Raw genomic sequence first — 25,589 nt, forward strand, 5'->3', positions numbered from 1 at the left:
TGTCTTTGTCAAGAAATGATATTATTGTAGTCCTGAGAATTATTAGGATTCTTAGCCTCAAAAAATGAACATCTTTTGGAAGTGTTAGGAAGAACCTTTGTTTCCTCACATGTGTGGAATTTCTTAAATATAAATTGTTAATAACACAAGTCTTTTCTAAAGAACAGAAAACAAAACAGAGCAAAATAGGTCAGAAAATACTTTTTTTTCTCTAAGAAAAGGGTGTTTCCATTTTATAAAGACACTATATTATTTAAAAAATGAAAAGCAAAAAGTATTAATATGAACTAAAATCATATGCTTATTTGAAAGCACTTTCATGCCACTAGCCCAAGTGCATTGCTGAGAAATGGCTCAGCTAGAACAAGGTGCTCAAATTCCATGTGAGTTTTTAATCCGGAAAGCCTTTCAATATAACCCACTCCTTTCATTAAACGTATATCTCTGCATATCATTTAATTGCTTATGCAATCAAAAACTTATTCCTGTCTCTCAGGAACAATTCACAAGCTACAGGTTTCTTGAGCTGTGTGTGATAGATCATTCTCCTTCTTTCATAAACTGCTCTTTATTGATTATCTTTCATGTAACAGGTAATGTACTAGGTACCAGGAACACACTGATAAATGAAGAGTGGACCTGCTCTCGAGAGGCTCGAAAATACTGAAAAGCCAGCCTGAGAAATACGTGCTTATAATATGTTCAACATTCCTTGAAGGTGTAGGACCAAGTATTCTAGAGACCAGTAGAAGGTTCATGGAGAAAGGGCTTGAATCTGAGGGACAGTTTTCAGCAAGAGGACTGGGAGGTTTCTCAGATGAAGGAAAACGAGTGAAGAGGAAGTGAAGCCAGAGGCTGTCAGTGGTTCCTGAGTGTTCTTTGTGCTGTGAGATCAGCAGAACTAGGGGATAATCCCGGTAGATATCTTCCTGATGGGTGCTCAGAAACATTTAACCCTGAGCCAATCCTGGACTTCTACTCTTCCTCCTTAGCGTGTGGGGCGAGTCCTGAAGATACTCCAACCACAGCGGGCATGCTCTCAGGTAATTTTTAGGCCTACAGAAGTTGGAGAACTGGGTACTTCAAAGATCACCCCCACTGCTCCAGGGAGAGTGAGTAGAAAGGAAAGTACAAGAGAGGGTCCTCCTAATTATAACATATATATTTATAAATTAAATTATAAGTATTTCCATATTCATAAATACATTAATTCATGACTAAGTTTTATGTCTGCAGCACTACTTTAAAGGCAGCTTTATCATTCATAGCTGTTGCATTTTAGGTAAAACATTCCTAATGATGTTATCAATGACTTCTGACATCAAACAATAATACCATAAGTAATAATGAATTTCAGAATCACCTACATTTTTTTAGAGATGAAAAGAAGGACTTGGAAAAAGACAATATTGATTACTTAGGGGAAAGCTCATGTCTGGAACCGGTAAGTCTCATACTCATTTTTGTTTATTTGTCCTGCTTTCTCAAGGGTTCTCTTCTTTCCCAGAAAAACAGGCTTGATGTAAAATTTTCAACATCTTTAGTCTGTGTGATAAAACCAAAGTATTTTTATTGTCATCTTTCCATTTTTCTTTTTAAATCTAAAACTTGCTTGTCTCAATGAAGGGTACTAGCATCTTTATTGTCTCCATGGAAGGCACTAGAACCTTTATTGAAATCAGAAAGCTGGAGATCATCCTCACACCCTTTCAGCGTCAACTTCCATCTAAATCACACTGAATGCACCTCTCTCATTGAGCCACTTCTGTAAGCCCCATCCAACCATTGCTTAGTTCAAGCCCTCATCATTTTTCCTTGTCTTACACCACAGGTTATTTTGTTGGTCTTTAGGTATATAATTGGTCTTCATGAGTTCATTTAGATCATGAAGTTTAAGCTATTTCTCAGCCTTAAATGTTCCAGTCCTAATGCCTTCCAGATAACGACCACATACCTTTCTTCCATTTATAAAGCCCACAGTGCATGATCCTGTATCTACAAGCCCCTGAAATCTACACAGTCTGTCTCAACTGCAAAGAATAAAAATGTGCCTAGAGCATTTCATCTACAGGGGGGAAGATTTTCCATAGAGAGAAAAGGGAGCACCCTTTTTTCTGCAGCCATTGCTTCTCTTACTGAGAAAACGTAAAAAAGCCCTTCATACACAAACAGGTCTACACCCTCGTGTGAGGCTAAACCTCAACCCTAAACAGATGTAGGAGACAAGGCGGCCAAGGAAAGCTCTCAACTACTGTTTTATTAATAAGTCAGAGATTAATTAGCAGGTCTCTAAGTATTTCAACTAGCTGTAAATTCTTATTCCTAAGGTTGGTACCCTCCCCCTATATCTCTATGGTCACAAACAGTTAATACTCAGCACTACTGACATTTAGACAGATTACTTAGAGTGCTGTCCTGTGCACTGAAGGTATTTAGCAGCATTTCTGGCCTCTTCTTCTAGGTGACAGGAGCATTCAACCACACACACACACACACACACACACACACACACACACACACACAACCATGACAGCCCAAAATGTGTCCAGATATTGCCAAATGTCCACTAGGGGTGGGGAAGGGAGGAGTCACCTTGGATGGAGAATCACTGCTCTAAGTAAAAAGGTGGTGTCTTTCAGTTCATGGCAGGAAGTTTTTGAGAAAGAAATCCCAAGGGCTTGAGCTGGTAGTGACTTCAATCAAAGCAGACGAATTCCCCAGGGATTGAGGCAAATGAAAATAAGGGGATGGAGGAAGCCAACCAGAGCTCCTGAGAGGTTAGGATCAGAGCCAGCAGTGAAAAGTGCATGCGATGTATAACACACTTGCTCTATAGTCACAAAGTTGTTGCCCTGCCCTGGATGCATCTGAGTTTACAACCTCATCTCTTTGCACATAATTTTTCTCTCCATGAAATATCCTGTGTCATCTTCATGTGATTGTGTAAGGCCTACTGGCAGAACAGGAAGTTGAGCTGATAAAGATTAGCGATGATAGGTATAATGGCAGACAGTTTTTTTACAATGTATATATAAATTTTTATAGCCCAGTATCATCTTTGCTTTTTAACTAAGCAACTTTGGCTAGGTATCCCCGTAAATCCACTGAATTGTCAGATCATCTCTTCCTCTGTTGAGGCCTAGAATAAAATTTTATTTTACTGTATGCTTTTAGAGTAAATAAATATTTCTTCTATTTCCATTTTAAGTTTTGGAAAAACTAAAAGCTTAAATATTTAATGATTCAGTCCCTATAGGTCTAACTGATTTCAGAAAGCTTATAAATGGATACACATACTTGATTCCCTGATGAAAATATGTATTTTCTGTGCAACTATATTTGAATCTTAAAATTCTGGTTTAGGGTGTTAATACATTGAATATATACAACAGCATGTCCCAGTGAGTTCCATAAACACGCACACTAAAAAAAAAGAGGTTAAAAATTGAAATATGTCTGATTATATTGACATTTGCCTCTATTTCTAAACCCCACCCCCCAGGCCCAACAATAGAAAACTGACATACGTTGGTAACAACTTTGAACAGCACTGAGGCTTTCCCACATGGGTAACAGCGTGTGGGAACTGAGGAGTGCTGGAACGTGTTCCTGAACCAATCATCCAGAAGCTTAGGGGTTTCTTTCTCTTGGATCTTAACAAGGTTTGCCCTTCTAGCATTTATGACAGGGCTTTGCACACTGTAGAGGTATGTTGACTAAAAAACTGTTTCAGACATTACTTATGCGATTTCACAATAAGATCTGATTAATTATATTATGATAGAAACATGATTCATAAGTGACATCACTTTCCTCAGATACATGGTCACCACTTACTGTCTCCCCGGCAGAGTAGAGGCCCCAGCTTGTAAGCTGCTTCTGAATGCGGCCGGCCTGTGTCTGTGATCACTATCTTAGTCACTGGCAGATGTTCTTTGTAGGAAAGGACTCCAGTGTCATTGGTCCTAAAAAACAGTAACAACAAATTCTTAAAATTACTCTGATTAACATAATTATCAAATAAACAATAGGCCTTATTACATTTCAAAGCCAAGATGTTCTGAGCTAAATTTGCACACACAAGAGTAAGGATCAAATTGCTCATCTGAGCATATAAAAATATGGCAACATTTTAATTTCTCTTGCAGACATAATAGAGCTGGTGATTTTTAAATTCAGTTGGCCATTTTCTACCTTAAAATAGAATGATTTAACCCATTCGCATTTAGTATAATGACTGATTCTGAATTTTTAGATCTACCATTTTGATATTTTTTCTTTTTTTCCCCCCTTATGAGGTCTTGTGTTTCTCTCCCCTCTTTCCTGCCTCCTCTTGGTTTACACCATATTTTTGTATTTATGTTCTTTATTCCCTTTTTAGCTATATGTCTTATTGTTGTATTTTAATATTTGCTTTATTAATTACAAAATGCAACCTTAATTTATTACAGCCTACTTAGATTTTACATTGTATTATTTAATATAAAATGTTAGCTTCCTACAGGATAATTTCTTTAACACTCTCCCCTGTTCTTTGTGCTGCTGCTATAATATATGTAACAACAGATGTTTTAAACTTTATAATTCAACAGTAAAGTTTAATTTATTTTTTTATTAAGAGAAAAATTTACATTTACTGACATATTCACAATTTCTAGATTCTTTATTCCTTCCTGAAGTTCTGAGTTTTCTGTTATTATTTCTCTGAAGAATATCTGTTAGCATTTCTTATGGTGCAGCTCTGTTGGCAAAAATTCCCTCCGCATTTAATTTGAAAAGAACTTCTTTTGTCTTCACTTTGAAATACATTTTGCTTACAACAGAATTCTAGGTTGACCTTGCTTTTTCTTTCAACACATGAAAGATCTCATTCCGTGAACTTCTGACCCGTCTTCAGATGAGAGGTCAGCCTTCATTGGTATCCCTGTTCCCTGTATGGAAATGTCCCACCAGATCCACACAACCTGGCTACTTTCAAAACATTTATCTTTATCCTTAGATTTTAACCATTTGCACAATAAGTCAAGGTGCATTTTTCTCTGTTTTTATCCTGCTTGATATTCTCTGAGTTTCTGGAATGAGTACATTGAAGATGTATTAGTTATCTTTTGTAATGTAACAAATTACCCCCAAACTGTGTGACTTAAAACAGCACCATTTATGATCTACATCCTAGTCAGGACTCTGGGCAAAGCTTCAAGGGAACCTCTGGCTCAGGGTCTCTCCCAAGGCTCCAATCAAAGTGTTAGTGAGGACCCCAGTCATCTCAGTGCTTGACTGGGCGGGGATCAGCCTCCAGGCTCGCTGAAGCGGGTGTTGGCAGTGTTCTTGGTCAGGTGTTGGACTGTTATTCACTGGCTGTTGGCTGAAGGCCACTCTCGATCCTCTGCCACATGCGCCTCTCCTCAGGACAGATCACAAATGACAGCTTGCCTTATCAGAACAAGGAAGCCAAAAGAGTCAGAGAGAGAGGTAGAGAGGTGCAAGCAAGTCAGAAGTCAGTCTTTTGTAATGTAATCTCAGGAGAGTTGTCTCATCACCTTTACCATATTCTATTCATCAGAAGCCAGTCACAGGTCCAGGCGACCCTCAAGGAGAGGAAGTTACACCGTGATGTGAATAATGGGCAGTGCGGATCATCTCGGGGCCATCTTGAAGGCTTGCTACCACAGACATTTATTAAACAAGATTGAGAAATTTTCAGCCATTGTTTCATCAAATATATCTTTGCCTTATTTTATTTCCATCCTTCCGGGACTCCATTTTCTTGCCCATTAAATCACTGATGCTTTTCCAAAAGTCACAAAGGTTTTGTTAATTTTGTTCACTCTTTTTGTTGTTGCTCCTGTGTTCTTCAGATTTAGTAACTTTTATTGATCTGTCTTCAGGTTCATTGAGGATTTCTTCTGCGATCTCCTGAACTGAAGTCCATCCATTGACTTTTTCATATCAGATGTGCGTTCCTATTCTAACATTTCTATTTGCTCCTTTAATGTAGTTCTCACTTATTTGCTTAGCTTCTCCTCTGTTCACCTGTGATTATGTTTATCTAAGTCTTGGGGCAAGTTTATAATAATTGTTTTAAAGTTTTTGCCTGCTAATCAAGCATGTGCCCCAGGGTCTGTTCCTAATAAGTGCTTCTATTTTCTAGACTTTCAATCAGAGTTGACTCTTTTTTTGAATATGCAATAATTATTATATTGCTCTAGACATTGGGGGTGATACTGTAGAGACTGTGGGTTTTATTATTGTTCTGAAGATTCATTTTCGTTTTCACAGGCAGTTAAATCACCACTTACCACAATAATTTGTGTACACTTGGTTTTACACTTCATTAGGGTAGGCCTACCAGTATGTCAGTTTTGCTCTTACTTTTCGATTATAATCTTTGCTGTAAAGACATAGACCTTCTGTCATTTCTATGGAAAGCTGAGTGGTTTGTAAAACTCATCTCAGTTAGTGAGACTTAAATTCCACATTCTGAGTCTCCTCTGGTAGTTGCTACTGAAACCTGTGTAGCTTGCTCAGTTTTCCAGCTGGATCCTCTCTGCTTGGTTTCTAGAAATCTCTTCTGTGTCTGTGCAGCTCAGGGCTCTGCCGAGGGAAGCTTACATGGTGGACGCCCCCAGGTTTTCTCCTATCTGGGATTCCCATTCTCCCTCAACATCCAGCCATTCTGGCAGCCCAAACTGTGCTCTGATACCTCTTAACCACCACCACCACCACCACCACCACCCAATAAAATCTAGTTATTCTCTTGAGTTCTAGCCACCACATATCATGTGGTCTGATTAGTTCCCTCAAAGAAAAGGCATATAAACATAATCTCAACCACTTGAGTTCCCGTCTTCCAAGGCTCAAAGGCTCCCAACCCTAGCAGTTTCTACCTACATTTGGTTGTTTTCCACTTACTTCAAGTAGTTGTTTTTATAAATAGCTTTTCTGAGATTATAAATGTTCTCTGGGGAAAGTTATTTCTATGCAAACTACCTAACCATAGCAGAATTTAATATAAAAAGTTTCAAAATCTTATGGCTGAAAATTATTTTTGATGAAGAATATGTTATGGAGGTATTAGAGAGTTATTGGTGATTATGTTAGTTTTTTTCTTCTGTTAAGCATTGATATGAACATTTTATTCACATTTTAAAATACAATATTACTGTGCAGGTGTTTTTATGAAGGCAGTGAGGAATAAGAGAGTACGGAATTTTAAAAACTAGACTTTGAGTAAGAGACAATATCCTTTATACCAAACAGGTAATAGTAAAAGTATAATCATGACACCATATAGATGCTTCCTTCTAGGGTATTCCAAAATAATCTGTCTTTTGATACAACATAGTCTTGATGTTTGCCAAATAAATCAATGAAACAGCATACGATTCAAAATGTGAGCTCAATTGACAATGAACTGATTATTGGAATTAATGTACATTCTGTAACCAAAGCAATCATACTTATAGCCAGATTGACTATTAATATTTTTTAAAATAATTATTATGTGCAGATCCAGGTGCACAGTAGTATAACATACATATGGCATGTTGAACTGTGAATATGGAAATTAAAAAATATTTTCACTTCATAAATAAAATCAATCCAACTCTAGTAGAAAATAGAATACATGTATTTTTAAGTTTTCCAAGGAAAACACATATTTAAGACTTTTATTCTAGTTAAAGAATATTTTAAGTTCAATTTTCAAATCCCTCAAATGTTACAGATTTCCTCTTTCAAAATATGATAAACAACAGAACATTAGTTCTTTGGTGGTTTGTCTTTTAAAAAAAATTAAAAAGCTACATGTTTATAATTGTAGGAAATTCTAAGTTTACATTTTTAAAGGTTTTAGAGGCAATTATTGAGGAAATGTGCTTTAGTAATTACTGGCTGTAAATATATTTTGAGAATAATAGAATGCTTAATTACACTTAATTTCAAAGAGAATGATAACTGACTAAGAATGAAGAGGAAACATGAAACAGATGCCTCTTTCATTGTATTACAAAAATAAAAACGTACATGACTAAACAGCCCATTATAAAAAAATTGAAATAAAAGGACATTGATCTTAACATTTAGCACTCAGACTGGTTATAACATATTTCATCAAAACATACCTGCATCTAATTTCTTCACTGTACTAACGTGTTCAGTATCTACCTAGCTCTATATATTTTAAGTGATCCATTTAAAAAGATAAATTTTATTTTGCAAAAGGAAATCATATGGAAATCACCATTCATTCCGGTCAGCATCGCAGTTGCAATAATACTGAGAATCAACGCAGTTCCCCTCTAGTCCACAAGCACATTTTTGAGGATCAGGCGAAGAACCTCCCCAATACGTGTGTGTCTCATTGGTTCTTCCAACCCACCAGCTCAGAGGGGTCCCATCTGAAAGACAAATGCATGAAATGTGACATCTGCTTTACACCCCTTGCCTTCTGTCTCAGCATAATGCCTCTCCTTCCCAAATCATTAAAAAAATAAATAAAAGCAGAAAGACAAAGATTGACTTAATGCAGTAATAATCAAAACATTGTAATTGATGGCATTTCCTAAAAAAGCTTTTTTAAAAAAATATATTTCTTTATTGATTTTAGAGAGGAAGAGAGAAGGAGAGCGAGATAGAAACATCAATGATAAGAGAGAATCATTGATCGGCTGCCTCCTGCACACCCCTTGGAATCAAACCCGCAATCCAGGCATGTGCCCTTGGCCGGAATCGAACCTGGGACCCTTCAGTCCGCAGGTTGATGCTCTATCCACTGAGCCAAGCCGGCTAGGGCCCTAAAAAAGCTTTTTAAAAAAATTTTTATTATTTAAACTCAAATGATTGATATATTTTCCTTTGAGTGGAAAAGACACCAGCAATTCCTATTTAACTCAGGCATGATAGTAAAAACGTATTGAAAGCAGTTCACATATGTAATTTCTTTGAAAATAATTTTTAAAACAAATTGGCATAAAAATATAAACCAGAGCAATTAACACATCAGAAACAAAATTGATATGAGATAATAAAATGGCCATTAAAACATTATAGAATGTTATAATATAAAGTCAGTGATTTTTTTTATTGTTGTTAATCCTCACCCACGGATATTTTTATCATTGATTTTTTTTTAGAGAGAGAGAGTGGAAGGAAGAGGAAGGGAGAAAGAGAGAGAAACATCGATGTGAGAGAGACACATCAATTGGTTGCCTCCTGCACATGCCCTACCGGGCCAGGGATCCAGCCTGCAACAGAGGTGCATGCCCTTGACTGGAAACAAACCTGCAATGGACTAAAGTAAAGGATTTATCTCAATATATGTATTGGCTAAAATAGAGTGGCTGTTTATTAAACATTGGGCATGGTATGACACTTCTTTGTCATGATTTAAGATTTATTTGGAAGTATGTATTTTTCTCTTTCATTTAATAGCTTGGCTATTTATTTGGAGACTACAAAATCACACTGAAAGATCGTAGTGCCTGAAGCAGACACTACATTCAAAAACAAAGTTTTCCTTAACCAAATGCATTTCTTTCTATGATGAATGTTCAGCTATCAGCTCCTTCTCGGGAGTTAAAACTAAACCTGATGTCAAGAAACTAGAGCAAAGAATAGACAGAAGAGCTAGATAGCATTTAAAGAGAAGGAGGTAAAGTATGAGGGCAATATCTCATTTAAAAAAAGAGAGAGAGAGAGAGGAAATTGTAGTAATTGGAAAATCAAATCAGCATGAGAAGAATGTGAGATCAAAGCAGTCAGCTAGCCAAAAGTGCTTGATCATTTTCTGTTGACTTTCAAACCTTTTAAGTTATCATCAGCCCCACTAAAAATCTGAAGCTTTTACTAATTTCTCCTTTACTTACAAATGCCAGTGCTCATTATAACTTACTGTTACAATAGGACCTTAGGACCTTACTAGTGCTGGCAACCTCTCTCCCAGCATTACTAGACATGAGATCAGCCAAGCCAAAAACAAGGAGTTAGCAAAAGCTTGTGTTGTGCATAAAGACATTATCAAGAATCTTCATTTTTAAAATTGCATAATCAATTTATCAGCAGAAGGTGAAACCTATTTAAAACATTTACCAGAGATATTTCAATATACTGCTTAAAACACCATGTGTTCGTGGATTAAAGAGAAAATAAATCATCATTCCTAAACAATGAATAATATTTTTACCTCTAAATGTTCTATCTTCCCTATTAAGTAGAAACTACTGAATGTTTAGTGGTACCAAATACATTTGGTTCCGTCCAAGACTTTTAAAATGTCCCAAAGAATTTAAGTAAGTATAAGAAAGAATTAAGAAAATCATATAAAATATTATGATCATGGTAGAACATTCCACTTCCCATAGTTAAAATCCCATGTGACTTGTGTATTCACACGGATCGTCCTTCTAATGTGAAGAGTCGGTGGATCCACAGTCTACTTGATTCTTCTGGTCTCTGCCATAGCTTCAATGTCTCTGCCATAGCTTCAATGTCTGAAACTGTAAATTTAACTTGTCTGGCACCATCTTCTTGTTCTTCCCTCTTTATCTCTAAATTTGACCTCAAAATCCAAATTGTTCTGTCTTTTTAGTTTTTCCACCTCAAATCCATTCACATGAATTCATGTGTGTATTTAACAACTCTCATCATCCCTTGTCCTACTCCTTTCTTCACTAGTGGCTCTCACATGTGGCTGAAACATTGGCCATGAAGTGAGGGAGTGGGGGGCTTTTCTTCAACTCTATGAGGTCCCCCTCACTTTGTGTGGTGCTTGCTCACTAACCCCTTGGGGCTATTGTTTTCTGATTCTGTTACTTTGACTCATTTGTGATTTGAATGATTGTCTCCCCTTTAGTCTTTCTTTTAGTTAAGTCACTTAATTCATTTCATTCCATAGCACTCATTTACCCTTTTGTAAGTGTGGTTCTCATTCTCTTAGAATATACTTCCATATTTGCTTATCTATATTTTAGATTCCAAGATCAATAGTTACCAACAAGGAACAATCAGTTGCACAGTAAACTGCTATGCTGACTATAACTGTGACATTCTGGAGAGCAGGGGTCGAGAGGACTCACTCCATGCACTTTGTATGTGTTCTGCACCCAGTCATCGCTGCACCTGGGAGGCTTGTACCACTGCCACATTTCAGAGAAGAGAAAATTGAGAAAGTTTCCTCCATCCAAGTTCTGTACCTAATCAACAAGAGACTGGAAACTTGAACTTAGATCTCTCCCCACCTCTGAACCCTGTGCTCTTGGCACTACAACTATCTGATGGTGAGTCTCAGATGGGATTGAGGTTTCAGGGGGATGCAATTTCAGCAAGAGACTAGCAAGACGGAGTAAAAGACTGAGATTTTTAAAAAGGAGGAAGAGGAGGAAGAAGGAGGAGGAAGGGGTAGAATGCAGGCATGGGGAGGAAAACCTGGCTGTATTAAGTGGCTGGAGAGTGAATAGAAGAGGAGCTTAACTAAAAATAAAATGTTCAAATGTCATATCAAGAGTTCAGAATATTCCAGCATGATCCAGATGACATCTGATAATCACATATGAAATACGTTTCTTCTAAAATTCTTGTCATTCTATCTGGAACTCCAACCTCCCTTACGACGACAAACGGGAGTGAACACTGACAAAGTGGCTTCATTGTGCTGAGGTCTTAGAATCTCCTCTAACTTCTAAAGAAAAAATACACCTGCTAGGACATTTCTGCCAGAAAACAGTGTTGGGGAGTTGCATGAAGGTTGCATAAGCAGGCAGGTCTAGAATAGGCACTTCTGGTGACCAGACAGCAGAGTCTGTATTGGACAGACAGGGGACAGGAAAGCACTGAGGCTTCTTAAATAGAAACACGTCATGGTGGAAGCAGTGTTTCTTAAAGGTTAATATTTTTCATAAAAATCAGGATTTTGGCCCCGCCGGCGTGGCTCAGTGGTTGAGCGTCGATGTATGAACCAGGAGGTCACGGTTCGATTCCAGGTCAGTGGACATGCTGGGGTTGTGGGCTCATCCCCAACAGGGGGCAGGTAGGATTCAGCCAGTCAATGATTCTCTCCCATCATTGATATTTCTATCTTTCTCTCCCTTTCCCTTCCTCTCTGAAATCAATAAAAATATATTTTTTATAAAAGGTCAAGATTTTGGATTATACATCAGGGGTCCTCAAACTACGGCCCGCGGGCCACATGCGGCCCACCGAAAACATTTGTTTTTTTACTTCAAAATAAGATATGTGCAGTGTGCATAGGAATTTGTTCATAGTTTTTTTTTAAACTATAGTCCGGCCCTCCAACGGTCTGAGGGACAGTGAACTGGCCCCCTGTTTAAAAAGTTTGAGGACCCCTGCATCAGATGGTTAGAAGGTATGGGAAGGCCAAGCGGGGAGGCCAGTTGAAATCTCTCACAGTGACTAAGCATCGGGTCACAAAGAACTAGAGTAAAGCAGAAGTGCAGGACCTAGATGTTCTCACATAATGAGATGCTCTAAAGGGAGAAAACACAAACCCTCCAAACAGAACTTAGGAGCAGACTGGTTATTACAAGTAGCACATGAGAAAGAGTCGAGATGGTCTTCTGATTCCTACTGGAGCTACTACAGAAACTGGGTTTGCAGCGCCTATTTTAATTTCCAATTATACCCAGAGGCTCACTGTCAACAGTCCATGAAAAAGAGTCACCCAGAACAGTCACTTTCCGAAAACTAAGTCATATTTTTAGTAGCTCTTTTCCACGGGTAAACACTGAATTGGCCGAGTATCAGGATGAAGCTCTTTTCTGTGCAGTCATCAGATTAAGGCCAGGAGAGGACTCGAAGGCAATCAAGGCTTTGAACAAAGCTCAGTGTAAACTGACCTTGTTCTTCTCTTCAGGCACAGAACCTCTGTGACTTCCTTCTTTTCTTCAGGCACAGAACCTCTGTGACTTCCAGACTGCGACAAGTTTGCTGAATGTACAGGGAGAATTCGAGTCCTCAGGAACTGGTGAAGCAAAGCACGCTGTGCAGGGTGTGTGGGGGGCAGAGGCCTCGGTTTACCCACCTTGCCGATTTACAAGTCGAGACTTCTTGCAGTAGTAGGCCAGCTCCTGCTCGCAGTGCTCCGCACGGGTGATTGTGGCCTGGAGTTGCTCCAGGCTGGCCACGTACTCAAAAAACCCAGCATACGGGTTCTCCGGGTTAGTGTTTCTCACTCTTGTTAACTCTGAGCCATTGTGCTGGATGATGGTCCATGCCGTTTCTTGGATGCAGAAATGGGGGAAGAAAGAGAGGAGACCATCACTAGTCTGCAAAAGTTAAAATAAATAAAGAAAATCAAAATCACCTTTTATCTGAGTCAAATTGTTCTAGTCATAAACCTCTCTGAGAGGTAGAATCAGCACAAATGGACTCTTAAAATTTAATAAAAAATATGTAAATAATTGTTTTTGAATTATAGTAAAGTGATTCTATTCCCTGAAATTTATACAATTGCAATGCATTTGCAGTGCTTTTGTTTTCATACAATTTAGCCAGATAATATTTATGGTGAAAAATATTAAATTTCTGTGGTATATTTCATTTAATCAAATCTGGTGTTCTACTTTTTAAAGATGCATCATCATTTTATTTTCCTTCAGAAAAGAAAAAAAGACTACCTATTAAAATTGTAAAACAGTATGGAGTGTAGATACACCCGGAATTCAGAGATGTTACAATGTGAAAAAAAGCACATCTCAGAATTTGTAAAATATTTTGAATTACACAATGTAAGCAATGACTTTTGTAGCCTTTAAAAATTATTCATGTTACCTGCAAAAAAAAAAAGTCGAAATGTTATGGCTTGATATATCTCTCTCCCCAGACAGCATTCAATTATGAGTACACGTCTATTTCGTTATAACTCAAGTTTGACATATTCATTTGGTATCATGTGATCTGCATTATTATGCAATGCAACAGGAAGTTACTCTTTTGAACTGAACACAACTGATTCAACACCAGCAACTCAACTAACACAACAAATAGTAGAGCTATCACTATTAACACCTGACAAAGTCTGCAAACACTTCCATCATACTGATTAGCAGAAGTATTTAGAGGAAATAAAAATCCCTCCATTGTTTATAACAGATGATAGGCATAATGCATCTATCCCTCGACTTTTCCAGCAAGACTTCACATTATATTCACTGTGATATATGCAGGCACAGGAACAGATTAATCAAAAGTTCTCTGATTTAATAGGTAAGAAACAGATTGGAAGTTGTCAAAACCCTGGCATGTATGTGCTGGTAAGTCGCATATCTTTCTTTACTCAGAGAAATAGTCCAAATTAGAGAAAAGCAGTGGATAGCATTCACTGCCCCGCCCCCCGCTTTTTAGCTAACATATTCATATTCACATGGTTCAACAATCAAACCAAGATAAGGAAGTATACTTTGAGAAACGTCACCCCCAGCCCTCCCCTAGTCATCAGAAGTTTGAACAGAGAAGCCTGCTAAATAAATGACATTGGACACAAATTTGACAGCCTTCCTGCCATCTATGTGTGGATCATTATTTTCCCCTGAAACAATAGCTGTTACTTTTATTTCTGCCTTGCGCCTCAGCTCACTAGAGAGCTTTCTCAGTAACACACTTCCGTTGAGGAGGACAGGCTATGTAAGCTAATGAAATTAACTATGGATGGCCAGGCAGCAGCACAGTGAGTGGCAGACTTGGCAGGGATCTGTGCCCTAAGAAAGTCAGGGAAAACCTGAGCCTCCATCTCCAGATTTGGAAAATACAGTCGCAGTGGGGTAGGTCTGACGTTCTATAATTTTAACGAGGCAAATCTGCCAGCCTTGCCTCTGCTGGACTCTGCTGTTACTGTTCAGCAGAACGATTCATCTTGTCTCGCGGTAAATCAAAGGCGCACACGAAGAAGCTCGGCTGTGCTGAGCCCCTGCCCAGGGGCCAGGACAGTAAACCTGCCTGACACCTGTGTCGCTAAGCCTTTGGGTCACACTGAGAAGGACTTCCCCATAGTTTAGCACCCACTGGGTCACAATTAACACGATTCGAATGGGCTTTTAAGTCGCTGCCAGAGATTCAAGGCCTGAGCACAAGACAACCATTACAGAGCAGCTCCTATCAGTGTTTCCTTCTGAATTCTAGCATTTCAACATTATGATCGTTCCTGTCAGAGGTTTTAGTTTCTAATAAAAAGTGCTACAACGCAGGACGTTACCCCAACAATCTAGATTTCCAGGGCATGGCAGAGACAATGAACTCATCACAATGGATTCCGAGCAATGGAGAGGGAATCCAGCAGCCATGTTCCCCGTCTTAACTCACAGGGGAACCTCTTGGAGCTATTAATTTACAGCCTCGTTACTGCGCTTTCAGACATGAGTGTGTTATCTGATGTTTCTACATACACCTGTTTAGAAATTACAGCTGGAAAAGACATCGATCCCGGCACAATTTGCAATTCAGTACTTCGTGACTTATTATGTTGGTCTTTTCGACTCAGCTGTGAGCTCTAAGAGAAGAGCGATAGTTTCTGATTTGCTAACCACAGTGTCTCCAACACACAGCACCGGGGCTTGGCACAACATGCAGAAGAAGACATTAAAGAAATGAGGAAATGAACTAACGAATGAATAAAAACAATGCATTGTCTAGACAGGAGGACAACCTTCCAGGTGGCCTGATCTGATTCTATGGTGGCTCTGAGACTTCCATTGCCCTTTCGGTTTCATAACTAACCTGTAGGTAACTGAGAACTACAAAATAATGTGAAGCCCGAAGTTGTGAAAGGTATGAGATGTTACGCAAGTTACCCTGCCCCATATGCAAATTATATCTATCTATGTTCATCTATCTATATATGGATTTAGTTAACGGTGATAAAGACATAGATATATACTAACAGGCACAGGAGTTCTCTGGATCCGGGACCTTTTGCTTGCAAAGCCTTAGCAGCATCCATTCTTGACACCCCAATTTTCCATGAGCCCACACAATAGTGCCAGATGCCCCTGCATGTGTTAAAGTTGCACAAGAGAGAACCCCAAAATTCCGAGACGTGAAGCTCAGAGGATGGCTGGCACCTCTTCTCCGCTCCATAAAGTGAGGAAGGGGAGGGGCCCAAGTCCATGTGTTTGTATCACTCTCAGAATGTAAGCAAATGCTGCTGGGGGAGAGAAGCCTTGAAAACTCCCTAGAGAAATTCACTATCTCTAACTTTCAAGCCATAGTAACATTTAATTATCCTCTAACCCAGGCATTCAGATTATTTTTCTTAGAAAGCAAGTTTCCTCACACATAGTTCTTGTCTATAGTCAAGGACACTCTACCTGGTGGAGATGTTCCAATGGCCGCCCCCCTCCATGGCGGCAGAAGCCAGTTTTGTCTCCATTTGCACATTCATTTCACTATTCCTGATATGTACATGCGTGTCTGTTCTTTGGAGTTCCTGTTTTAAATGGCTGTAACATCTTACCAGTTTCCTCATTGGTAATGTGTTATACAAAATCTTTAAAATGTGTTTTTTAGCTTTTATTTTTATGTCTAAGAGCCATGGTTTTATTTATTTATTTTTTTAAGTATCCTTTACCCACTGCAAAGAGAGTCGTTCAGCTAAGGAGACACAGAGAAATGAGTCAGAAGAGGTAGCTGAAATAGGCAGAAAATCTATTAACTTTAATAAATACACTTAAAAAAAAATTGGAAAGGCAGTTTGGGTCTACTGGTGTCTCTCCCTGAGGAGAGTTCCAATAATATAAATTGTATGTAAAGCAACTGAATAATTAAGAGCTTGATTTATCTGGGGCTGGCTGCTATTTTTTAGCGTGATAACAGTGTGGAGGGAAAACATGCTGTTTAAGCAACACAGTTGCAGAGCGCGTGTTCCTTCACACTAATGACTGAGGGTGATGGATGCGATGTGGACCGAGAGAGCAGGTAGAAAGCGCTGAGCCCAGGAAGCGGGCGAGGAGGCAGGAAAACACACCCGAGCAAAACAGGTGTCAGCTAGGCTGCATCTGAATCATCAGTTAGTTATTAACTCTCACGGCTATTAAGAAGGCCTTTGTGATGGAAATCCCTGAAGGAAAAATAATGTCTTTATGAGAACTATACCGTCCAGCTCTCACTGGAGGGTCTTAGGCGCCGTATCTCACAATCACCCGGGGAGCTTGTTAATGAAGCAGCGACCCAGGCCTCGGTCTAAACTTCCTGACTCAGTGAAACTGAAGCCAGGAGGCTCGGTAGCTGTGCAGCGGGCAAGCCACCCAACTGTCATTTTCACAAAAGTGTGAAAGCTACTGCTCTAGCCCTCATCATTTTCCCCCCACTGAAACAACTGTCCGCTTGCAATGTTTGATGAGGAACTTCTTGAATATAAAACTATTTCATTTTAGATAAAGCAGCGGCTTTAGTGGAGTGAAAAAGGACCCCTATGTTTCTATAGTGTCAGACACTTGGATTCCTATTGGCCCGGCCAATTATTTTAAAATTATAGTTAGAATACTCTGTTTGGAAAGAATTGTTTTTTAATTGAATTTATTGGGGTGACACTGGTTAACAAAATGATACAGGTTTCCGGTGCACAATTCCACAACACATCATCCATATGCTGTGTTGTGTGTTCACCACCCCAAGTTAAGGAAAGAATTTTCAGTCTTTAACATAGTTTAGGGACGTGTCCATACAAAAGAGATTGTCTGTATGTTTTTTTAGGTTGTAATGGTTAAAGGTATTAAGAAGTGAGCTACCAGTGGAGGACCCTCACCCGACTATTCTGTCACCATAACCTTGAACTCTCTAGTCTTCAAAACTGTGAGAAATAAATTTCTGTTGTTTACTAGAGGCCCGGTGCATGAAATTCGTTAACAGGTAGGGTCCCTAGGCCTGGCCGGTGATCAGGGCCAATCGGGGCCTTCCTTCATTCTATGCCGCCCCCTGGTGGTCAGCGCACATCATAGCAAGCAATCAAACTCCCAGTCTCCCGGTCAAACTCCTGAGGGGACACTTTGCATATTAGCCCTTTATACATATAGATAGGCTACCCAGTCTGGAACTTTGTTAGAGCAGCCAGAATGGGCCACAACAGACAGTGTCTCCAGTGTCTGTCTGAGTAAATAGATGCCACCTGTTTGCATTATATGAAAAAAATCTCTAGACACATTCTAGAGTAATGTCCCCCCAAATCTGTTTCCCAGGTTTACCTCCATCTGCAGTTTTTAGAACCACACATTAATACAAAGGAGCTGTGGCCCCCATGCTCAACGGCTTTCTCTGTGTCTCATCTGAACGTGTGACAGAATCTCAAACTCAAATGTGTGGCACTGAGCTCCTGAGTTTCCCCTTCAACTTTTTCTGACCACATCCCAAATTATGGCAACTCAAATGTGGTGTTGTTTTCTGCTTCTTTTGTGTTCCCACACTTCACACGTACGAAGAGAAAATGGAACCTCCTCCCTCATCTGCCTCATTGTTATCCAGCGTAAGCCTCCATCACCTGCTCTCGCCTGTATTCCTGCATTTCTTAAACTATCTCCAAACAGGTTTCCTAACTCTTTTGATAGATAGACAGATACTGACTGATATAGAAAGAAATAGGGGTTTTGACAACACCTGTATATATTTTATAGTATGTGTGTAACCCATGGCGCATATATACTTCTTTCCACCCCTGCTCCTGAAGAGGCATTTCCCAACATAGGAGCAATTATAATCCTATTAAAGGAAATCAGATTTCATCCACCATTGCTTAAAACCCTCCAATTTCTCATCTCATTCAGAGTAAGACCAGAGACCTTACAAAACTGTCTGGACCCCATGATTCTTCGCCTCCTGCCCCACCCAAGCCGGTTCTTCTACTCTCCTCCTCAACCACTCAGTTACGCGACATAGTCCAGCCACGTGGGACTCGCTGGTTTCTGAACACGTCTGGTAACATCACCCCTCTCAGGACTCAGCAGTTGCTCTTTCCACCGCCTGAAAGACTCTTACCCCCGATATTCGCTGCCTGGTTTAAGGAGTAAATCCACCTTTCCAAACCCTTCCATTTCACATCGCCTTTTTCTGTTGTCTTGCTCCACAAAACTCTAACTTCCTGACACAGCATTATCCATAGGAAATTTTTTGAAATGTTGAAGTAGGTGGCTATTGAAGAGTTAAAATGTGAGCAGTGAGACAGAGGAACTGACATTTAATGTGATCTTAATTTAATGAATTGATTTAAATTTGTAAAATTTATTTCGATTCATTTAGTTTTATTAATTTTAATTAAGTCTGAATCTAAGTAGGTACTTGTTTACTAATAGCTACTATACTGGATAGCCCACTTCATCTAGAATCCATTCCTTTGTGTTTGATGATGAAGGAATCAAGATTCTTTTTAAAACTTTAGACACAATTTCCCCAGCACCACTGGTTGTAAAGGAATCTTGATCCCTTCCATTTGGCCTGCTAATCCCTGTGCCAATCACACACTGCTTTATTTAGCCTATCAGTATAATGTCTTCATATCTGGCAGTTGAGCTCTTCAACTTTATTCTTAAAAGTTAATTTGAATCCTCTATTTCCATTAAATCTGTTGATACATTTTAGAAACTGCTTGCTCATTTTCACCTAAACACTTACAGAACCAGCAAACAAACAGCCTGCTGGAATTTTAATGTAGGTTTGCACAGAATCAATGACTACTTGGGAAAAATTGATATTTATACCATATTGAGTTTTCTAATCAATGAAAATTTTATATATTTTTCTCCATTTATTTAGGATCTTAGTTGATCTCAAGATCATTTCATACTTATCTATGTAGAAACCTTGCACATCTTTCATTAGATTGATTACCATGTATTCAAGATTTTTATGCTATTAAAAATAAATCTAAAATTTCATTTTCTAATTGCTTATTGCTGGTGTGCAGAAATCAATTATTTTTTATATTACTGGTATCCAATAATCATCCTAAATTTTAGTAGTTTACCTGTAGATTATTTAGACTAGTCTCAATACATAACCTGGTCACCTACAAATAATGTGAATCTTAGCTCTTCCTTTCCAGCACTCACTTCTTTCATTTATTTTTCCTGCTTTACTGCACCGACTAGGGCCTCCAATACCATGAAAAACAGTGGTAACAGCAGGCATCCTTGTGTGAATACTGGTAACAGGGTAAAGCTTTCAGTATTTCACCATAAAATGTGTTATATATTTTGGGATTTTTGTGGGTAGTCTTTAACAAATTAAGGACATTTCCTTCTAATGGTAATTTATTTTCTTTTTTTATCATGAACAGATGTTGAATTTAATCAAATATATTTCCATGACTATTCATTCTTATTTAAGTGCTAGAGGCCCAGTGCATGAGATTTGTGCACTGGGGGGAGCAGGGGTCCCCTCAGTCCGGCCTGCACCCTCTCAGAGTCTGGGACCCCTTGGGGGATGTCCGCCTTCTGGCTTAGGCCCAATCCCCTGGAGATCGGACCTAAGTCATCAGTCAGAATCCTTCTCACAGTCCGGGGCTCTCCCAGTCTTGAACCCCTTGCTCCTTACCACCCGCCTACAGTGGAGGCGGGAGAGGCTACTGCCACTGCCTCTGCACTCTCCAGCTGTGAGCCCAGCTTCTGGCTGAGCAGCGCTCCTCCTGTGGGAGTGCACTGACCACCAGGGAGCAGCTCCTACGTTGAGTGTCTGCCCCCTAGTGGTCAGTGCACATCATAGCAACCAGTCATTCCAGTTCAGTCAATTTGCATATTATGCTTTTATTATATAGGATGTGTAAGTAAGGAATTCAAGAATAAACTTCATGTTTACCTACATTAAAAAAGTAAATATTTTTCAAGGCTTTTACATGCTTCAATTTCTTAGAGAATAAAGTCTATCCTTTTTGTTTTGGGACTTAACAAAATACATTTATTATTAAATGTTCTATACACACACCACATACACAGAAAATAATGACAACATTTTAAATCATTATTATTAAACTATTTTAAAGATTTATGTTAGTTCTACTGAACAACATACATTTTAATCAAATTGTAAATTAGGTCAACTTTCTACTTCATTTTAGTTTTATGTTTAAAGCATTCATGCAAATATTACCATTAAATGAAAGCTGATTAACTCACCAGTCATATTGCAATAGAGAAGAAATGGTTCTAAGGGACCACTTCCATCTGAGTCTATATAGTAAAACCCTGAAGTATTTCCTCTGTGCTTATAGGCTTCACATGACTGCTCATAGATAGCTGTAAAAAGATGGATCACCATAAATGGAATAGAATGATAAGTATATTACTGACCCGAAGAAAAGGTAAAACATACTTTAAAACAAAATTCATTCTTTTTTAAAAGAACTGGTATGGATGAAAGCAGGTTAGATAGAAAAAAAGGAGAATGAGGCTGTATTTTATGACTTTTTTATCACTAAAGGAATATGAGAACACTCAGTCAAAATGAAAATTCAGTTTATTTTTATATTAGGTAGAGCACAAAGAGAAAGTAGTTGTTTTAAATGTTAAGACACTTATAAGTATAATTTTAGACATCCATCCAAATGGATCTTTCAACATCCATAATAACTTAATATCTGAAGTACAATAGTGTAATCTCCTTAAATCATCTGCTGATAGCCACAGCAATAGAAAAGTTTCAAATAATGTTGTAACTATTCTCCTTTCTCGCAGAAAATTATCTATAGATAAAATCCTATTTTATAAAACAAATATGATTTATAAAGCGCCTCAACAATAATTTAAGAAATAATTTACAAAAGAAACTTTCTATAATACTCTGTAATGAGAAATCAAGATAATTAAAATTCAAAGCAGAAGAAATATTTATATGAAATATGTCCCCAAGTGAATGCAATGTATTTTGATCCATAATAGGATGTTTTTCATTATACAATTATATAGTTTCCTTGTACAAGGTTTGATATTAACACCTGTATATATCGTACAATCTCACTGAACACTTGGCCAAATGTACTGATAATTTCCATCAAGCTTCTCAGTCTGTGAAATGAGAAATAAATCATCCCCTGAATGTCCTTCCCTGATCTATTCTAAATTTTTTAAAATTATGTTAATGAGTTTTAGACAATATGAAATAATGTAACTAATTTGCTCAGTGTTACAAAATTTCAGATAATCATGCAAAATTACTTCTTCATTCCTCCACAGTCTGATGGTTTTATTTTTTCCTATTATGTATTACACAGACGAAAATAGAAGCATGGATTGCTTTCCAGTCATATTTTCTAATAAGAAGTTTTAAAAGACTCTATTCCTTCCTCTCCTTCTACTCATGCTAAAGACAATGATGGCTTCACAATAACCAGTAAACAACTTGTCATCCTGGCCCCATTTCTCAGAATGGTTATTGGTGAAAAGCAAAATTAAAAAAAAACAAACTGCCGAAGCCGGTTTGGCTCAGTGGATGGAGCGTCGGCCTGCGGACTGAAGGGTCCCGGGTTCGATTCCGGTCAAGGGCGTGTGCCTGGGTTGCGGGCACATCCCCAGTAGGGGATGTGCAGGAGGCAGCTGGTCGATGTTTCTCAATAACCAGTAAACAACTTGTCATCCTGGCCCCATTTCTCAGAATGGTTATTGGTGAAAAACAAAATAAAAAAAAAACACTAAAAAAACAAACCTTCATTTAGACTATTTGCTCAAGAACCTAATAACTCAATAATTGGGTCAAATTGTGTGCCACAGATGAAAATATCTTATTTATTTATCATCTGGCTTTTATCCTCAGAGCTGTTTGGGTTTATATTTAAATTCAGTCACTGATGCCTGGCTGGAGTGGCTCAGTGGCTGAGTGTCAACCTATGAAGCAGAAGGTCGCAGTTCTATTCCCGGTCAGGGCACATGCCTGGGTTGTAAGCTTGATCCCCAATAGGAGGTGTATAAAAGGCAGCTGATCAATGATTCTCTCATCGTTGATGTTTCTCTCCCTCTTTGAAATCAATAAAAATAATAATAATAATAATTAACTCAGTCACTGATAATAATTAAAGACAAATAATGAGTCCATCAAAATACATTCACTTGACTTTCTGTGTTGAGTTAGTTACTACCATGGGATGATGGAGGATATGAAAATTAACACAGACTGTCCCTTCACTAGCTGGGTGAGTTGGGTCGAGAATTTTGGCCTCTGGTTACAGTGAGACGTGACTTCAGGGACAGCAAGCATTCTTCATGATCTTAGATCTTAGAAAGCCTTGGTAAGGCGATGCCCAGGAACACCCCGGCTGTAGCCCTGAGCATGACCTCTGAGCAGCCCCTTGCAGAGCCCCCAGGGCTGGAAGCCCAGGCTTCCGATCTCAACTCTGGCCGGAGTCCAAAATAGTGCCCAGTGAAGAGACCAAGCCAGGTGAGGCTGGTGACTATGAATAACGCCCTTGGGTCTCCTCATCATATGAATCAAAAACTGGATGACAGAATGGCATGAGTCTTACAACCCACACAAACATTTCATCAGAACAAATGCATGGCTTCTGATACAGGAAAAGAGTATTGGTTGTGATCCCAGGCAGGCGTTCACATCCACGCTGTGGCTCAAACTCTTTAAGATGCCTCAGGTAAGGTGATTAATCTCTCCCTGTCACCTCAGGAGTAAATTAGGGATAATAATAGTACCCACTTACTAAGGTGGCAATCAGAATTAAATGATTTGGGACAACTAGAAATCAATTGGATGCTAAGACCTTGCCTTCCAATACACAGTCGCACGTACATGGGCATATATTCACACAGCAATGAAAAGGGAGATAGAACGAGGAAATCAGAACAGAGGCAAGAAGAAGAGGTGTGTCCGGCTTACAGTTGTGGCAGGTGGCTCCTGTGTAACCCGTGTTGGCACAGTTGCAATGAAAGGTGTTCCAGGATTGGGAGCACTCCCCACCGTGTTCACAGTAGTTGGGCAAACACCTAAAAGAAGTGCAGACATAGTCACTATTTTTCACTCTGAGATACAGAACACTGATCACATGTCCATGGTCCTGTGAAAGGAGAATGTCGACCGTAACATGAAGAGTAGATTTAACATGACTAATGGTTACTCTGTCTGTCATTAAAGCATGTTAATCCCAGAACTCAACCTTAGGTCAATGAATTCATCAAATTTCAACCAATTTTCGGGCAGTTGTGGCTGCTTACGTTTCAACATGTCTTATTCTATCGAGCCCTTTCTCTTTGCCTAAGTAACATTATAACCAATTCAATATGTTGCCAGAAATATCAACAGCTTACATAAAATAACATTTAATCATACTGATTTACTACACTGATTATGTAAATGAAGAGAAAATGAAGAAAAGAGAGAAGGAAGTAGGAGGGAGGGACATCTTTATTCACTTGTGTCTACATTCGGGAATTTGGAAGGTATATGGTATAGACAGATTCCAAGCACTGTTCAGGGGCTCCCAGGATATTTAAATGTTCAAGAGAAAGACAGGCATACATAGAAGCATTGAACAGACTGTCAAACCACAGAGGGGAGATGGGGGAGGGTGGGTGGGTGGGAAGAGATCAACCAAAGACCTTGTATGCACATATGCATAACCCATGGACACAGACAAAAGGGTGGTGAAGGCCTGGGGTGGGCAGTGGGGGCGGGATGGGAGAGGTCAATGGGGGAAAAAGGGGACAGGTAATACTTTCAACAATAAAGATTTTTTTTTAAAAAGAAAAAGACAGGCGCACTCAGCATCTACCAAATACCCCGTGACTTACTGCTCGAGGCAGTTCACTTTCAATATTAGATACTAATGACATTCCTTTAATGACACCCTCTCTTTGAGAAGCTGAACCTTTAGTAGTTGATAAAAAATAAGAATCCCATGAAATCAATAGTGAACAAGGCATGAGAGCGGCAGTGTCTGATCTGATCCCAGGCTTTGAAAATCTGTACAGTACCCAACTTAAGCATGTGCAATTACCAAGTAATCCATTATTTTCAATTAAACATTTTTAATTAAAAAGAAAAATATTAAAATATATATGTATATAAGTGACTTTTTCAAAGAGTTAATAAATTGTTAGGACAGAAACACTAATAAAGTTGTTTGGATCCAAAATGCTTTTTAAGTGAAAGCAGTAGGTATATCTTTTGGCTTAGGATACAGTGAAAAAAAACTACTGAATGATACATTGTGTCCAAGGCTTTAAATGTTCTCATTCATGCCAGATTTAAAAAATAAATTAACCACAAAACCTGCCAAGAATGTATTTAGGACGGCCTTTCTGCCATCTCCTTTATTAAAACTGAGGATGCAAATTTTGCTTATAGGATTTTTCCAACTTTAACTAAAAATAACATTATTGATTATTCTTGATAAAAAGTAGATGTCCAATGTATAGAAATCAAACAATTCAGGAAACACTAGAAAAGAAATATCATTTACAATCTCAACGCATAAAAATTACCACTGTAAACATACATGTTTGTGTGTATATATGCATTATTTATGTGTATGTATATTTGTGTATAATCATAACATTCATGTTATTTTACAACCTGTCTTCTAAAAATTCAAAAATATATGAGTATTTTTCCCTGCCAATTAAGTTTACATATATTTTAGCATTTTTATAGATTCA

General features: G+C 38.6%; 1 protein-coding gene across 7 annotated transcripts in view; it reads right to left on the reverse strand.

Annotated features, from left to right (window-relative positions):
• CNTNAP4 (contactin associated protein like 4) overlaps positions 1-25,589 on the reverse strand; it is a 236,167-nt gene that overhangs the window by 42,382 nt on the left and 168,196 nt on the right. For all 7 annotated transcript variants that reach the window (XM_006087061.3, XM_023752540.1, XM_023752542.1 and 4 more), the window contains 5 exons: positions 23,812-23,918; positions 21,108-21,227; positions 13,037-13,234; positions 8,243-8,399; positions 3,838-3,965 (listed from right to left, as the gene is read on the reverse strand). In XM_006087061.3, coding sequence (XP_006087123.1) covers positions 3,838-3,965; positions 8,243-8,399; positions 13,037-13,234; positions 21,108-21,227; positions 23,812-23,918 — 710 coding nt within the window. The remainder of the gene's footprint in view (positions 1-3,837; positions 3,966-8,242; positions 8,400-13,036; positions 13,235-21,107; positions 21,228-23,811; positions 23,919-25,589) is intronic.

The sequence above is a fragment of the Myotis lucifugus genome, unplaced genomic scaffold, assembly GCF_000147115.1.
Source record: "Myotis lucifugus unplaced genomic scaffold, Myoluc2.0 scaffold_35, whole genome shotgun sequence".
NCBI classification, from domain to species: domain Eukaryota; kingdom Metazoa; phylum Chordata; class Mammalia; order Chiroptera; family Vespertilionidae; genus Myotis; species Myotis lucifugus.